Here is an 18,299-nt window from a genome sequence, read left to right on the forward strand (position 1 = left end):
TCATGATTTACAGTTCAGTTAGCCATAAAATTATACAGCTGCACTTGGTAACAAAGACTGAGGGAAATCAGAGGGCATCATAACAATCTGCATTGTTAGATTACAATACAGATGCTGTGACGGGTTGGATCACAGAAACCTCCTTGGGAGCTGCCACCCGATGTGCAAAGACTACCCCTGTTTCTGCTTTCCCTGCCAGCTCAGGACTCCACCACCCTGTCTTGCTGAGCCAGACACTCCTGTCTGGCTCCAGACACAGATCCAGGGTCTGAATCACTTGTCCCAAAGCTGCAAGTTTACCCGAAAACAGCTCATAGTAGTGTGCTTGTCTTTAGCACTCAGATGCTCAACTCCCAATGGGGTCTAAACCCAGATAAATCCGTTTTGCCCTGCATAAAGCTTATGCAGGGCAAACTCATAAATTGTTCGCCCTCTATAACACTGATAGAGAGATATGCACAGTTGTTTGCTCCCCCAGGTATTAATACATACTCTGAGTGAATTACTAAATAGAAAGTGATTTTATTAAATACAGACAGTAGGATTTAAGTGGTTCAAAATAGTAACAGACAGAACAAAGTAAGTCACCAAGCAAAATAAAATAAAATGCGCAAATCTATGTCTAATCAAACTAAATACAGATAATCTCACCCTCAGAGATGCTTCAGTAAGTTTTTTCTCAGACTGGACACCTTCTAGGTCTGGGCACAATTCTTTCCCCTGGTACAGCTCTTGTTGCAGCTCAGGTGGTAGCTAGGGGATTCTCCATGATGGCTCCTCCCTCTCTCTGTTCTCTTCCCCCCTTTATATATCTTTTGCATAAGGCGGGAACTCTTTGTCCCTCTGGGTTTCCACCCCCTCCACCCCCCCTCACTGGAAAAGCACCAGGTTAAAGATGGATTCCAGTTCAGGTGACATGATCACATGTCACTGCAAGACTTCATTACTCACTTGCCAGCACACACATATACAGGAAGACTCACAGGTAAATACAGCCATCTGCAGACAATGGGAGTCATCAAGATTCCAAACCATCATTAATGGTCCACACTTTACACAATTACAATAGGCCCTCAGAGTTACATTTTATATTTCTAGTTTTAGATACAAGAGTGGTACATTTATACAAATCAGATGATCATACTCAGTAGATTATAAGCTTTGTAATGATACCTTACAAGAGACCTTTTGCATGAAGCATATCCCAGTTACGTTACATTCACTTATTACCGTATTTTCTCTAAAACTATCTCAGTTACATTATATTGACTTATTATCAAGTTTTTATAAAACCATATAGACTGCACAACGTCACAGATGCAATTATAGATCTGCTCTGAGACAAATATTCAGTACGGTAGAGATCATTTCAGGGGAACACAAATATTGTGTTTTGGGGAAAAGCTATGTTCCAAAGCCTGGAATTTTAGAGATAAAATTTCTGTTTCTTAAAAAACAAAAAACAAAAACAAATAAACACCCTTAACCCTGGATAGCATGTAGTACTTTGGAAGTATGGAGCACAGGCACCATGCAGAATTCATAGATGTACGCTTCAAAACCTGTGTATGGCATCAATGCCTAGTTTGGGCAACACAGCTGATGAAAGTTTCCTAGAGTGCAAACATAGCAGCTTGCAGATTTTAGAATGCTGGGGTGTTCTAGATGCACATGGACATAGCTTCTAATAACTTAAAACACGTATGAAGAATTTTCACAGGCACTACTCTTCACCAAAGCCAGCTGTTTAAAACAAATTCAGTATTTCTAAGCCATACCATTTGAATCATCACATTCCAGCAACACACCAGGAAAGCATTCAAGTAGTGAAAACAGCCCAATTTTTGGACCATATTATCTCCAAATTCCTTGACCCAATTTGCCCCAAACTATCCAAGGGAAAAATAAATAAAAAGAACTGCGGCACTGAATCACACCTGGGGAATTCCAGGTAAATTGGTTAGGTCTGGAAAAGTTAAAAAAGTGTCAAAAACATCAGGTTTACAATGGTCCAATCATAATTATGGAGAGATCAGTGTTCATAATGAATAGAGGAGGAGGTTGGGACCCCTACTCTTGGCTGCAGTTCTCCTTATAGCACCCTCAAGCGCTGAAGTTTCGCACATCAGTTTGCATTTCCAATTGCTGACAGCTACAACACTGCATACAACACTTCCCAAGGTATCTGACCCTCCCAACTTGCTCTAAAATTAAAGGTACGCTCCTTTATAAATTCTGCAGTGTTCCAGCAATATTGCTTCAGATCTGAATAGGAGAGACTTCGTTTCCAAGCAAGCTACTCTCAAGCAGAGACTACACAGTTAATTAAAACCCCAATGAGCCCTCCTTTTGATCTATAGTCAGTGCACAGCTCTGGCCTGTGAAGAGTTCAGTCCAGTTTTCTTTGGTTAAAAAAAAAAAAAAAAAAAAAAAAAAAAAAAAAAAAAAAAAAAAAGGATGGAAAGTATAAGGTCTCTTTAGGGATGCAGTAGTGTCAAGGAAGAGAAAGAACAGAGAGAATTAAGATGCATGGGGGCAGGCAGAGAGAAAAAGAGCCACTCATACTTGCAAACACGGAACTACTTCCCTAATTACTTTCCTCATTTGAGAGGCTAAACATTCATTTGGCTGCAAGTCTAGATGATGCCAGAGTTTTAAGTTTTAAAGGGACATTGTATATTTTAAAATTGTACTATGAGTTTTTAACCTAATGTTAAAAGCAACACCTATGAGGATAGAGGCTAAGGCTTCACTGCCAAAAAAGGTGTGTTTTTACAGTAAGATAATTAATATGTAAGCTATCTCACTGTAAAATCCTTGTGGAAACAAAGCTCTAATTTTTAACATGATGAAGCTATGCAAGGTCATCTGCATATGGGAGTGGGGAAGTGTTGACCTCGCCCAGCTACATCATTGTAAAAACTACCTGTGCATTGTTTCCACTGGACTTTCCAGCAAGGTAACTAATGCATATTAGTTCTCTCTGTAAAAAAAAAAAAAAAACAAAAACAAAAAAACCCACCTTTTTTTGGCAGTGGAAACAGTCTAAGATGAAACAAACCGGAAAGAGAGGAAACAAAGTGCATTGCTGTTAAATAAGACTTTGTATTTAGTCAGTTTCCCCAAGCTCCTCGGGGTGCAGACTGCATATCTCTGTTCTAGACACTTGACAAAAGGGGTCCTGATCCCAATTGGAGTCTCTGGACTCTTCTGTAAATCAAAAACTTTGTAGCTTCTCTTGTGTGTCAATCTCAAACAGCAGAAGGGAGAAAAAAAAATCAACATTTTAAGATAGTAAAGTGGGATTGTAAAACCACAAGTGCTGGCAGATGATTCAAGGGCTAGTGTAGAACCTGGAACTATTTAACTCTTAACTAGATTCAGTTGAAGTCCCTTTAGGAATACACAGAAGTCTGAAGGGTTTGACAGAGTAACTAAGCATGAACCCAGAATTGCATTGTTGCCTACCATTTAAATATTGTCACTTGTTTAATGTATCTTTTTCTTTTAGTGTGCCTCCCTCCCTAGAATGGCCTAACAGTAAATATATTGTGTCAATCTTAACAAAATCCTATCGCAATAAATACTATGTCTTATGTTGAGATGATCACCACATCACATAGTAGGGATGACAAACAAATCTCTTCATGATACATCTTAATGCGAACATCAGCTCCCAACATTGTAAAAAGGGTACAAGTTTAATGTGTCAAAATATTAGACATGGCAATAGACGCCTGGTCAGAAGTGTAAACAAAGAAATAAGAGGTCTTTAAGAATCATGTATGTTTTAACATTATATTTTAATACCTTAATTAATGGGGGGAAATGAGATCTGCAAAAAAGAAAAGCCTCCCACAAAACAGAACTTCGCCCCAAATGCAATCACCAGACTTCAGACTCCCACCTCCATTCTCTAAGGAAATCCCTTTTAGTGTATGGGGTTTCAGGTGCCCCCTGGCATGCACCAGAATATTTATAGGAAGGGAAGGGACACCAGTTCCAATGCTTTCCAAGTTAGACAGCTTCTTCCTACTTACCCAAAGTCTGGAATAGGCTAGGAGCCCAAGTGACGTGCTGCCGCTGCTGCTAAGGAAACAGATAACATACGGAAAGTTTCTGGAGAAATAAGTTTGGAGGGCAATGGAAGGTAGGAGAGAAAGAGAGACAGACAGACTTATCAGGGGAAGGAAATGCAGAAGTGAGCTGAAGGGAAGTCGGGGAGCCAGACTTATTACTACCCACAAATGTATTTCAAGCTTTCTGCATGGCTATTGCAAGTACCATTACAGATTCAACAGGAAGATGCCTTCCCCCTCCCTCTGCAAAGAGTAGAACTTGAGGAAAGTGTGTCAGGAAGTGCTTGGTAACAGAAGCTCACTGGGAAGGAAGACAAAGATTTTCCATAGCAGAGTGCATGTAACTTTTGTATTGAGCTTGCAGCCTTTCCACAAAGAATTGGGCAATGCTATGTCAGGACAATGATGAAAAAGCTAAACCTAACAAGCACTGCTTGGTTAATAAACCTGTTGTAAGAGCAAGATAGCAAAAACAAAACACAAAAGAACACCACTTTTCCTTTTAGTTATTAAATATACACCTCTAACTTCAGATTTATAAGCTATAAATCCATAGTGATAAGATGCAGGAGTCTTAAACACACAGATAAACAGACATAAAAGGAGGTGTGTTATAATCTGTGATTCAATTGTATTAGCATTTCCAAGCATCCATGGAGCATTTTGAAGAGCACTTCCCCCATCCCCTGTATTATAAATCTGTTCCGTAACTCTAAAGCCTACTTCCAACCAATCCCTTCCAAAGAGGTAACCTCAGCCCAGTCCTATAAGGTGCTGAGCACCCTCAAAAACCCTAAATGAGAGTTGAAGATGTTCAGGATCTTAGAAGATGTTCAGCACCTTGCATGATCACACTCCTAATAACTTAAGTGGGAACAGGATTGCCTATAACCCCAGTTTAGAATTAGCCCCACCTGACTCACATCAAGCAGAGAAGAGATCTTACTAACACAAGGAGTGCAGAATCCGAGGAACATTTGCTCACAAAAAGAACTAAAAAAAGGAGACAAGGAAAAACTAGAGGTGCTGGAAGTGGTTGGATTCAATGCTCGCTCTGATTAGATTAGAGCTCTGTCCCCTACTGTAGTGGAGATAAATGTTTCCGGTAGGGGACTGGAGTGAGTGCTAGCAGATGGAAGGGATTACTGTAACAATCGCTCTCCACTTGTACTGTATTTCAAGCGATTGCAAGAGAAGGAGATTCCTAGCAGCATGGCCAATGCAGCCGCACTGAAGAGTTCCCTGCCTATTAATTCTGCAGCCACTGAGGGAACTTGATGGCATGGTTTCATTTACAAGATTTTGCCCCTATCCATCTCTCACCAGAATGCTGAAACCTCAGTATGAAACATTGTTGCCATGAACACAAATCATGCCAGAGAACGAACAGTCATTTCTATTAGCGTGTGGCGTCTGTTAGTGGGCCAGCCCAAACTGACAGCTGATGTCTATATTGATATGGAAAATACTGTTCTGTCAAGATACCATGAAACACACCCAACTGCATGCAGCCAGGAGTGGGGGTGGGGGGGAAGCAACAGAGAACAGGAGTCAAGATAACTCTTCTCTCCCACCTCTCGGACGTGCTGCTGATGGGTCCTTGATGCATCACTGCAACATTGTAAAGCAAAATTCACTTGGGTCCAGATCTGCAAAGGTACTTAGTTGCCCAAATCCCACTGAAATTAATCAGAATTAGGCACCTAAATACCTTAAAAAAATCTGGGCCTTGTACATACAAGTCTGCCCAAGCAATGCAACAGCATCTATGCCTTGAGAACTGGTGCTGGTCAGAGGAGAGGGCGATATATCTTGATTACCCCATTCCAAGATTTTAGTAAACACTGGATGTAAGTCAGACAGATACTTCCTGAGCACCCCAAAAGGGGAAGGTTAGACTAACTGCATGCTGACACGAAAAAAAGGAGACAAAGGCCTTCTTCTGAAAGAGTTAGCAGTCCAGGAAGCAATCTTAAACAATTTCACTTGTCTGCTAACATTTCTCAAGTCAAACAGTGGAAGAGCAGCACTCCCTGTCACTGCAGGACTCTGCCCCAGGAAGACCTGATTTGGGGGGAAGGAGGGTCAATGCGTGCAATGGGAGGAGGAGGCTGCTGCCTCTGTCCTGTGGTTCTCAGAAGCTCGACAGGAATAGGAGCATGGAGGGGAGGATGAAGTTCTTCTGTCCTTTCTGAGGAGGAAATAAGGAGACAATCTTTCCCTCCACTCCACTCCACGATGCACTGATTGCAAGAAGAATACGTCTTTTGGCTAGGGACCTATAGGATTGCTACATAGACAATCGAAATATGCAGCTAATGCACTAAGTGACGACAAGGTGGAAGGATACTGGGGTGCTGCAGGTTGTACTAGTAGTACAACAGTTTACAGGACATTTCAAAGGAGGATTTGAAGCAGAGGGTGAAAGCCCATAAGACTTAGTCGAGAGGGTAGTTCCAAGAGCAGGGAACGACATGGAGACGGGTCAGAGAATGTGACAAAGGGAGTACTTTGGTATGTGACTTGGACAGAAGACAAGGTCTGCTCTGGAGAACAACCTAAACGGATTATTGCTGATTTAAAGGAGAGGAAACTTTAATGGAAGAGTGTATGGGGTTAAAGATAGAGTGGTGGGATGTGTAGGTATTGGGGGAAATCCCATATACACCTCTACCCCGATATAACGCAACCCGATAGAACATGAATTCGGATATAATGCGGTAAAGCAGTGCTCGGGGAGGGGGGGGGGCAGGGCTGCGCACTCCGGCAGATCAAAGCAAGTTCGATATAACACGGTTTCACCTATAATGAGGTAAGATTTTTTGGCTCCCGAGGACAGCGTTATATCGGGGTACAGGTATATCACAGTGAAGTGCCCTACCCCCTCCTGAGGATTCACCAGCACATCCATCTATTCTCTATAGCACAGGGGTTCTCAAACTGGGGATCAGGACCACTCAGGGGGTTATGTGATTATTACATGGGGGGTCAGGCGCTGTAAGCCTCCACCCCCAACCCCGCTTTGCCTCCAGCATTTATAATGGTGTTAAATATATTAAAAAGTGTTTTTCACTTATAAGGGGGAGTCGCACTCAGATGCTTAGTATGTGAAAGGGGTCATCAGTACAAAAGTCTGAGAACCACTGCTATAGCAGGAGTTCTCAACCAGGGGTCCAGGGCCCCCTGGGGGGCCACGAGCAGGTTTCAGGGGATCCGCCAAGCAGGGCGAGCGTTCTACTCGTTGGGGCCCAGGGCAGAAAGCCGATGCCTCACTGCATGGGACTGAAGCCCAGGGCCCCAAGCCCCACCACCCAGGGTGGAAGCCTGAGCAATTGCCTTGCTTGCTACCCTGTAAGGCCAGCCCTGGCTTTCATATGCAGAAAAACAGTTGTGGAACAGCTGGGCTGTGGAGTTTTTATAGCATGTTGGGGTGGCCTCAGAAAGAAAAAGGTTGAGAACCCCTGATCTATTGCATTGCTGCTTGTGCTTTCTCTGGGTAAGAGGGCAGGCATTAGAGTAACACTGGCCTAGATTCTTGCACCTAGTGAAGTCAAAGTTTCAGCCAGTGTCATCTGTGTCCACCCTGTGATGAGTTTTATTATTTCTGTAAATGGCAAGTCCACCACTATATCCTGCTTCTCTTCCTACCCCAGTCCTGGCCAGCAGTGTACACAGTTGTCTAGAACTATGACCAGACCCTACATTGGATACCTCAATACGAGTGGAGAAAGTAGCATGGGATGGAAACAGGGAAATCTCATTTTAAATCCCCTTATCTCGTTTAGCTGAGTTTTACCAGAAAATTACTGAAACTGGAAAGCCCGCAGAGAGAAGGAAAGAGAAGAAGAGGGGTATCAAAAATAGCAACCTCCCCCCCCCCCCCCCGAGCTCAATTATATCTCTTTTAAATGATTAGACCTCATAAAAGACTGAACAGTTTCTCAGAGCAATGGAACCCATGAACAACTGTATTGTGGAAGGTCAGAATCTGACTCTAGGTTTATTTTAGTTTTTTCCCCCACACCTCCACCGTTGCCCATTTTATAACAAAGACCCTGCTGGAAAGCTCACTACATCCCTCCTCTGAATAAATGCGAGATACCGTATGGGGTTCTAGAGCACTTAGAAATGGTGTTTCTCTCTGTAGTGTCGTCCCAACTAAGGGTTACTATGTCTAGCAGACACCTCTTTCCTGAAACCTGTTCAAACTGATAGTCCCCACTCTGATCCAGTAGGAAAAGAAAGCTTCTTATCCCATTCCAGTCCAAGCCCATCTGTGTATGAAAGAATAAGTCAGGGACAGAGAAGAACGGGTTCCCTGTGGGGGCTAGCAGCAGGGAGGAGAAGCACCCTTTTTCACGGGAGCGTGCAAAATGTTTTGAAGCATGTGCGACCAGCAAAGCATATTGCAGGCAGGTCCTCACCAGTGTTAAGACAAACCCTGTTTCCTGTGAATGCTGATCACCTGCTCACATGGCAGCACTGTCACTTGTGCACACTGTCAAGTATTCCTGAGAGAGAAATTCACAAGTCTCATCTGGTTGTGACACAGCACATAACAGAGCAGACTTCTCAGCCAAAGGAAGAGGCTGGACAAGATTATTTAAGTGCAAGCATATGAGCAGCTTGAATTTCAGGAAGAGATTTGATTTGTGACACAGCATTGTCTAAATGACATGCATTCCTGCAAGGAACAAGCATCTTCCCAGCTGAATAGATCTGCCTTTCACACCCTGGCTCAGGGCTATACACACACTGCATCCACTTGCCCAGACGCCTGAGAGCTCTGAACAGTCAAGAAATACAATCGGGGCATTTCTGCTGTGCTTTGGTACTCCTGGCTACTGCAACATTTAGGGGGAGGACAAGGACAAGACAACTGTGTGATTCGAGTAATGCAAACAACTTAGTTTTAAGAGGGGGCTGGACAAATTTATAAATGCACTGTATTACAAAGTTGCTTGTGATGATAGGGGCAGGACTCAACCGTCATGGGACTCATTTCCAGTTCGTTTTATGTTCCTAAACCAGTGGTCCTCAAACTGTGGGGCATGCCACCTTAGGAAGGTACATACAGAGGAACGTTCAGGGGGGCATACAGCAGGGCCCAGGCCAGCCCCCATGGGGAGCAGGAAGGGAACGCCATACAGCCCAGCTCCAGCCTTTGCCCAGCTTTGCCCAATTCCCTTTCCACCTCCAGACCATCTCTGCCTTTAGCCCCAGCTCCTCCTCCATCTCCAGTTCAGCCCAAGCTCCTCTGCTGAGCCAACTGTGCAGTAATGGAGGGGGACGTGGACAGATTCCATTACTGATAAGAAGCATACAACAGGAAAAGTTTGGGCGCCACTGTCCTAAATACGCTGCCTCAGGGTTTCAGCCAGTCACCTGCAGGGGTCAGGAAGGGATCTTCCCCCACCAATGTCTTCTAGGTTTTTGTTTAATCTCCTTCCTCAGAAGCATCAGGGATGGTCATGGCAGGAGATGGGACATTGGACAAGGAGGGTCAGGACTCTGAGGTGGTGCAGAGCATATTCTCTCTCGGTCTAACTGATCACCATACGTGGTGTCAGGAAGGAATTTGCCCCTAGGTCAGATTGGCAGGAGTACTTGGCCTTCTTCTGCAGTGGGTGTGGGTCACTTGCCAGGATCATCTGGATATATCTCACTTAATCGTTTCCCTGCCACTGCAGGGGCCTCAGACATTGGTGCACCTTGGTCCCTCCTGTTCTCTTCCTGTGGCACAGAACAGTCTAGTCTCCTGTGGGCTGTAATACTTTGGTCTCATTGTGGCTGTTGGGTTTTGTGTGCGGAAACTGGGGTCCTGTACTATACAGGAGGTCAGACTAGATGATCTCATGGCCCCTTCTGATCTCAAACTCTATGAAGTGACAGATGTTCAGGACACACATCAGTCACACAGGACAAGGCATGCAGCTTTGCATTTAGTCTCAGCTAGTCTAGCTGCAGCACAGGTTGCTAAGCAGGGCTCAGAGTACAAGTGCCAAGCTAGCCTTTCTCTGCCCAAGGTAGCAGGAGCAGAAGGCATAGAGGAAGGAGCATGCTCAGCCTTGAGGGAAAGGGTAGGCTTTGTACCCCTCTCAGTAGGTCCCTCTACCTGAAAGGAAACAGGACAGGTAGGCTCGCAGGGAGTCCTGCTTCTGCAGTAGGAGGAAGGCAGCCTGTAATCGTTTTGGGGGGTAAATCGGGGAGAATAGGAGGAAAGACCACACACTCCCTCCATACATCCCAGCATTTCAAGTGACTAAAGTGGGACTGCCCACAGGGGGTGGGAGACCCAGAGCAGGGTGGAACAGTTGCAGAGTAAGCCCACCCTGCGCTGGCAGCTCCTGTCCTGTGAGGCTGGCTGGGCTCAGTTTCCCGACTCTGGGCATCATAACTTCACCCTGGGGGGCCAGGAGAAACCTGAGTGGCACTGTGACCCCATGTGCCAGGGACCAGGTCACAAAGCCAGAGCAGGGAGTTGAGCCCAGCCAGCACCACGGGACAGGAGCTGCTTCAACTGGGATAATGGGTTTGGGGGTGGGGGGAGTCAAAGCGGTTCAGTCCCTTGAAACCCGGGACTGTTGAGATGTACACCCTCCCCAAAATAGTCTGCATTGGGCTTTCTTTGCCCAAACATTCCAGGGAGGAGATTGCTTCAGAGCCTTTGTATCCGAACAGCACATCCTGGAAGGAAAGCCTTTCGGTTTGGACCAGACCAGCAGCCTGTCAGAATGCAGTCCACGCCCGCAGAAGATGAGCTCTATGAACTCATCCTCACTTAAAGGATTTCCTTTATGAAATCAGCCCTGGTGAGGGATGCCAGTACATACACACAGTGAGCAGGCCAGGGCCCTAGGAATACAACTGCCCCAGAGGAAGCAGGGGGTGCTGCAAACACCATCAGCCTTACATTCCTCCTGGCTGACGTCTTAATTATTAACTGAGGATGAACAGCATAGGGAACCCCAGGGGAAGCTTCTGCATCAGCGTGCCTCAGCCCCGATATCAAGCTGCCACCTTCTAGGCACTGAAAGGATGTTCAGTAGCCCTGGATCCTTCAGTCGTAGGCTGCTCAAGGGTGTCAGTGCCAATTCACAGCAGTAACCTGTGATGGGGCCACCTGTCCAGAGCTAGAGTCAAACCCACCAATTCATTTCATGGAGAGTTTAACAGAGTTTAACAACTATGTCACTGCATGAACACATTGTCAGTTTGAGTGTGAAATATTGAAACAGAGGCGTTACTGAGCTATTGCTGAATCTGCTAGGCATTGGAAAAAAATAAAAAGTAATTCAGAATAAAACTCACATTTGATAAGAGGTTCCCAACTACAGACCTATATTCAGGAGCAACCTTTGGACTCTGCTTCCTGGGATTAAAAAAAGTCTTTACACTGATGATGCTTTCAGGAAGGATGCAGTCCATTCTACATATCAAAGTCCCTTTAGCAGCTGCACATAAGCAGGAATTGCAGCTTCAGAGGCTCTTTGCCTCTCTTATGGACTGCATAGTCAACTGCAAAGAAAGCAGACCCCCCCTGCTCAGTTGGACCCCATTTCAAGTCACTCCTATAGACTGCCAAGAACTCTCCTGGTGCAGGCCTTTGCTGAAGTCAGATAGGGTAAGGGCAAGCCAAAGCTCAGCTGCATAGAAGACTCTGGTCCTAGGCCACAAAAAGAAATGATCAGCTCCAGATTTTTTTTTTAATTATTTTTTTTAAGTTCTATAAGTTTCTCTCTCAATATCTGAGTGTCTTCCCCACCTTCCTCCCCCACAGGTTTTCCCATCTCAGAGTCCTGCATCACGGTAGCCATCCTTGGCAAAGGATGTGGAACTCCCTGTTGCTCCTTGCTCAGGAACAGTAGTTACCAGGAAGGCCACTCCCCAACAGAGGTTAAGCACATGGGCACTGCAGAACTCACCCCAGGACCCAGCCAGGGCTTGGAGAAATCAAGCTTGAGAAATGAGCTGTTGAGCTAGCCTTGTGGTTAGCGCATCAAAACTTACTCCTTTTTCTCAGATAATGGTAAGATCCGTTTTCTGGGCAATTAAAATGAGAAACGGATGGCACAATATGAACATCTGTTTATAGAAAAAAAGAGGATGTGTATAGAAATTGCTAGGTTTTACACAAGAGCCTCTGCATAACGTTTCAATTTGGTGGGTTTTGGACAGTATTAGAAATGTGTCCCAAGTTTATGATAGACAAAATCCGATGGTTTGAGGGGCTGGTAATGGAATATGCAGTGTTTCACCTACAGATCACTGGTTTGAATCTGGATCAGTATTGGCTAAACTGGATTGCTCTTCAGGGAGCATGTATAGAGTATTTAGTGATCTCAGCCCAGTTCCCAGTGGACAAGCACTATCAACACAAACATATAAAATTAACCTTAGCTGCCAGTTTCAGGCGAGAAGCCCTGAACACACATGGAAGCTTAACTTCCTTTACAGCTAGGGATGGTCCCTGCCTGGTGACTGTTGAGGCATGTTGGCAGGATTTTGTGAGTGCACCCTAGCTGCTCAGGAGCCAGAGGAATTTGATTGCCAGGACTGTCAAGACTTTCCATGAGTGTTAAATTCACTCAAATTGCAAGGCTATCCAATCCCTTTATCCACAGGGTATTCAATTTAGCAAGATGAGCCACTAAGTAGTGGAAATATCAAAAATGCAATAGCACTGAGTAAAACTCAAAATATGACTGTAAAATTAGCTACATAAAAATGGGTTCAAGAGCACACAGAAAGCAGCCATGGGAAATTTTAAAGCTATTAGAGGTATTTGGGGTTTTCTTTGAAATAAAAAGAGTTGTGGTATTTTCTGGGGTACACAGTTCAGAGTGCAGGAGGCACAGCCCATATTGATCGATTCCTAATCTATTGGTTTCTTTCGTACATTTACTGTTATGGTTATAATGTAAAAATCAGTCCAAGTTATTGAGTCACTAGTTCTTTTCCTACATTACTGGCTTCCAACTGATTTGAATTGCCTTATCGAATAAAAGGTTTTTAATTACATTTTTCAGACCATAGAAGCACCTGTTGAAATGGTATCAACAATAAGAAAAAAAATGAAGGATACAGCAGGAATTGTCAGTCAACACTAGGTGCAAAGTACACCAGTTCTCGATGACACACCACTCTCACTTAATGCTGGGTGTGGAGCCCTTTTTGCAGATACCCAGTACCTCACAGAAGCAATCCTTAATATACGAATGCTAGCGCTCATGTCAAGTCTTGTCTACAGCCCTGTAATTTTCTACTAGGAGTCTAGATCTCACAGCTATCTTGCCCTCTCCAAGCCATCTTCTCAACAGTTTTTGCATGTACTCGTACAGCAACTCTTATAAAGACTATGCACAAAGAGAACTCAGCACTGTCAGGAGTCAAGCTGTACTGCTCCTCCAAACTCTGAATTCAATCTGTCTCACCCCAAATGTTAACAAGCGCCTGATTCTCTCAGACTCCTGTCTGCAAGTGCCAGCTACTACAGCCCCCAGGCTGGTCTTGGCGAAGATGCAGAGTTCCAGGGTCTGAATTAGATTGCTTCTGTCAAGCCCTTAGATTCACATTTTGCACTGAAAATGGCGAGAAGTATGACAGATTGCAAGTCACCACAGGACCTGCACCCTGCCAGGCAGCATTACATTTTAACTACTGAGAGGGGATGCAGGAGAGAGAGCAGCGCCACTCCTTGGTTCTTAATTATAGTCTTGTGACACTATAGTTAATGGTCTGTCAGGGCTTCCATTATAAACCTTGATTTTGCAGGAGGTAGAGATTAAGTTTAGGCTCCTGAGTACCCAAGTAGCAACTCACCAAAAGCTTTAGATATGAGCTAATCTCATAGTTCTTTTGGTACAAGTGCCTGAGTACTAACTGTGAGTATAGTTCAGTGCCTGTACTAACCCTTCAACAATGCTCCAAAATATACATACATACATACACACACACACACACACTTATTTTAAACCGATGTATAAGTGCCGCCATGCTTCTTGCACATCTAACGAACGTGTCAGATAACAGAGTACATGTTTCCGATCATTTCTCTACTATGACACTGGGAGGCAGATTCGTATGATTTTAAGGAATAAAGTGACAACACCTTTGCATTAGCACAGGGGTGGACAAACTACAGCCCGGGGGCCGCATCCAGCCCGTCAGATGTTTTAATCTGGCCCTTGAGCTCCCGACGGGGAGTGGAGTCTGGGGCTTGCCCTGCTCCGCATATGCTGTGGCTCCGTGTGGCTCCTGGAACCAGCGGCATGTCCGCCCTCTGGCTCCTACGCATAGGGGCAGCCAGGGGGCTCCGCACGCTGCCCCTGCCCCAAGCGCCTCCCCTACAGCTTCCATTGGCTGGGAACCGTGAGCATTCATGGCCCGCCATGCAATTTCCATACCCAGATGTGGCCCTCAGGCCAAAAAGTCTGCCCACCCCTGCATTAGCACTAATGAAAGTCCCATTAAGCCGAACTGATAAGTCACCAAGCCAAACTGTAGCAAAGTACAATGCAAAACATGGGATACATCCATTGAGCATCATGTACTGTACAATTCCCTTCCTCAATAAAAGTCAATCTATTTGTAAGAAAAACTAGAGCTGCAGCTCAATAACAATTAGAAAAAAGCTTTATCAATAGCTTCTTTATAATTATGGCTGCACTTTTACCGAGTGGAGCATTCTCCCCCTACCCCTTCCAAAATCCTTACCATTGCTATAGGCATAAGGGGATTCGGACGCTCCATCTTGAAGGCTCTCCAGGATTTCTCCTTTCCCAACATCACTGTCTCCTACCAACAGGAACTTGAGCAGATAATCATAGCTCTTCACAGGGCTTCCCTGGGTTCCCATTCTCCCTCTCATTAGTGAAGAGGCACAATCCGCATACTAAACATGCAGCCAGACTGAAAGGAGCACGAATGCCAGCTTCCTCGCTTTTAGGGAGGCTCTTATGAGCACAGGTTTTTGTCTCCCCCTTCAAAGGGGGGCAGGAAGGCTAAGGAACAATGAGTCAACCTCAGAATGAACCTTTCATCCTTTCCACCTTATGTCCAGTCTTCTGCACCAAGATATGCTGGGAGCCTAAAAGAAAAGAAAAGGAGGGTCCTCATTTCTTTGCTTGCTTTTAGCACCTTTTCAATATCCAGACAAAAAATATGGTTACATTCTCAAAGCTGCCAACAAAGAACCCACACTTGGTTGTTGTTTTTTTGAAAGGAAGCTAATTTAGAATACAAGGTTCTGGCATAAAGGTTGTTTTCCCTTCAGACTGCTACACCCCTTTGGGGGAAGGGGCAATTATTGGTACAATGCTCACACAAGAAGCTAACACTGCTCAAAGCCTCTGAGTCAGAGGTTTACCTATTCTGAAAAGGCACAAATCCTCTGATACAAACAAAACAGTAAGGCCTGTGGGGAGCAAGTGTGGCCGCTCCCTACCATTCCTGGACCACTGGGGCTGAGCTTCGCCAGCAAAATAAAACAGCAATTTGCATAGGTAGAAATAGACAGGCAGATGGCTAACTTCTTAAGCTTTTCCCATCTTTCCCCCACCCCTCCATACTACCCTTCTCCAGCCCACACCCACCTTTAGAAAACATGGGGTGGTTGTTTTTAAATGCTGAGGGAAATCAGATCTGTTAAGATTCAACTGCCCAGATCAATAAAGTGGCTAATTTAAATTCACACCCATCTCCCAGCAGCTGTGCTATCCCCACCTCATTTGTTCTCTTCCCTCCCCCAATTAAAGGTGCCTAATCCCCCCCCTCCAAAACAGAGGGTCCCCTCTACAGACATCAATCTGAGTCAGGAGACCAGAGCCCAGGCACTCAGAAAGCTGAAATGAAGTGGCAGAGTTTTCACACCTCCCCATCAGGTAGAAGGGGGGGGGAGCACAGCCATACATGGGACAGGAATGAGGACACCAAAAGACAAGCCCCAAGGGGAGTCAGCCACCGTAGACACCAGCTGAGAGTGCAAGGCCCAGCCAGCGCAGCAGGGCTGAGGGTGCTAGGGACAGCTCAGCTGGGGCAATGTCAGGCACCACAGAGATAGGTGGAGACAAGGAGCACCCAGCCCCTGGGGTAGCAAGACACAGGGGTAAAGGGTATTTGGCATGCCAGCCCTCAAGGATAGAGGGATGGGGAGTACCAGCCCCAGGGGATGGGGAAATAGAGGGAAGTATAACAAGAGGGGTGCTCCCAAGGCTTGGGAGGGGGTCTCTACCCTGGGGCAGGGAGCCAGGCCTGGTGGTGACAGGCCCTAGGGAAGAGAGGGTCTGGGCAGGCTGGGGATTGGGGTGCCAGGCCTGAGACTGATCTAGACAGGATGGGAGGGTTCCAGGGGCCAGGCCTCAGGGCAGTGGGAGGCTAAGAGGGGAGGTTGATGGGGGCATGGCCAGATGCTGTTGTGGGGCCGCTGGGTGCCAGGTTCCTGGGCTAGCTGGAAAGGGGGTGGTCAGTGAGGCAATGCCAGGCCCAATATCAGGCTGGATTGGCCAGGCTGGGGGAGCGGCTGCCAGCGGGCAGGACCCAGATGGAGAAGAGGTCCGAGAAGGTGGCAGAGGGCCAGGACCAAGGGCGAGGGGCAGGAGGCCCCGAGGGACGGAGGGGGGTGGTACAGGGAGGTGGGGGGCAGGCCCCGAGGGACGGGGGTGGTGGTACAGGAAGGTGGGGGGCAGGCCCCGAGGGACGGGGGTGGTGGTACAGGGAGGTGGGGGGCAGGCCCCGAGGGACGGGGGTGGTGGTACAGGGAGGTGGGGGGCAGGCCCCGAGGGACGGGGGTGGTGGTACAGGGAGGTGGGGGGCAGGCCCCGAGGGACGGGGGGGTGGTACAGGGAGGTGGGGGGCAGGCCCCGAGGGACGGGGGTGGTGGTACAGGAAGGTGGGGGGCAGGCCCCGAGGGACGGGGGTGGTGGTACAGGGAGGTGGGGGGCAGGCCCCGAGGGACGGGGGTGGTGGTACAGGGAGGTGGGGGGCAGGCCCCGAGGGACGGGGGTGGTGGTACAGGGAGGTGGGGGGCAGGCCCCGAGGGACGGGGGTGGTGGTACAGGGAGGTGGGGGGCAGGCCCCGAGGGACGGGGGTGGTGGTACAGGAAGGTGGGGGGCAGGCCCCGAGGGACGGGGGGGGTACAGGGAGGCGCGGGGCAGACCCCGGGGAGTCCGGGCGGGAAGGCGCCGAGGGGGAGGAGGGGTACAGGGAGCGGCGGGGGGGCAAGCCCGTGGGGGCGGAGTCTGGAACCCAGCCGTACTGGGGGGGGGGGGGTCCCACCCCGAACCGACGTGGCCTAGGGTTTTCCCGCCGAGACTCACCGTCCGGCCGGACTCACCGCGCTGACACGGGCCGGAGGAGGCGGCGGCGGCTGACTCCGACACAAGCCCTGGCGATCCTCCTCACCACCGCCTCGCAGCGTCCGCCCACTGCCCCAAGCCCATAGGCCAACGCCCCCGCCAATCAACATCACACCCGCCCTATCCGCGCCCCTTTCCGAACTTCCCCCGCCCTCTTCCGGCATCATCCTATCAGGAGCCAGAGGGCTCCACCTCATTTGCGGAAAATTGAGCCCATCCAGGGCGTAGGGCAGGACTACAGACCCCGGCATGCAACGCGCCGCCCTGCCCCAGGTCAGGCCTGTGCGCAGCATGCTGGGATTTGTAGTCTCAGCTGGAGACATCAGGCAGGGTTAGTAGGTGTGTAGCAGCGTGGCTCCTGCGGGCAGGGTGGTAGCTGTGCTGGGCTGCAAGGCTGCCTACACGCAGGGCGAGCCGCCGCCACGCAGCGGGGCTGGGGCGCCTTCAAGCCGGGCAAGGGAAGTTTTATGATCCTCATTTTACAGATGGAGAAGGGAGGCTCTGAGACTGCAAAGCTGCCCACAGGCAGGTCTGGGAGCAGTGCGGCTTGCACGTGACTGGGAACCAGTGCTGTGCAGCAGTGAGACTCAGATGTGTTTGTCCCCAGTGGAAAATTTCAGGAGATGGCAAATTTCCATCGCTAAAGTCTGAATTCTAAGCCCAGTGCGCCTGGCTTGAAAAGCATCATAAAGCTCCTTGTACACTCACAAAAAGAGGGGAATAGTGAGTTTCTCTCTGGAAGCTGGGAAGTTAAAATCTGGGGATCATTTAGGAGCCCACCAGAAACCAAGTCTCAGTGAGTACTGTACAGTTAAAGGAGAACTGTCTGGTCCTTTAGACCCAAATCGTGCATACATGTTAGTT

The 18,299-nt window shown here is 47.5% G+C and overlaps 1 protein-coding gene across 2 annotated transcripts in view; it reads right to left on the reverse strand.

Annotated features, from left to right (window-relative positions):
• Positions 1-17,543, reverse strand: part of RAB40C (RAB40C, member RAS oncogene family) — a 67,717-nt gene extending 50,174 nt beyond the window's left edge. The window contains exons 1-2 of one of the 2 annotated variants that reach the window (XM_005295573.5): positions 17,414-17,543; positions 14,796-15,168 (exon numbers count right to left, since the gene is read on the reverse strand). In XM_005295573.5, coding sequence (XP_005295630.1) covers positions 14,796-14,949 — 154 coding nt within the window. In that variant the 5' untranslated portion in view covers positions 14,950-15,168; positions 17,414-17,543. Of the gene's footprint in view, positions 1-14,795; positions 15,169-17,396 lie in introns of both variants that reach the window. The other variant, XM_005295572.5, reaches the window with a different exon arrangement.
• Between the last annotated feature and the right edge of the window lie 756 nt (positions 17,544-18,299).

The sequence above is a fragment of the Chrysemys picta genome, chromosome 10 (genome assembly GCF_011386835.1).
Source record: "Chrysemys picta bellii isolate R12L10 chromosome 10, ASM1138683v2, whole genome shotgun sequence".
NCBI classification, from domain to species: Eukaryota; Metazoa; Chordata; order Testudines; family Emydidae; genus Chrysemys; species Chrysemys picta.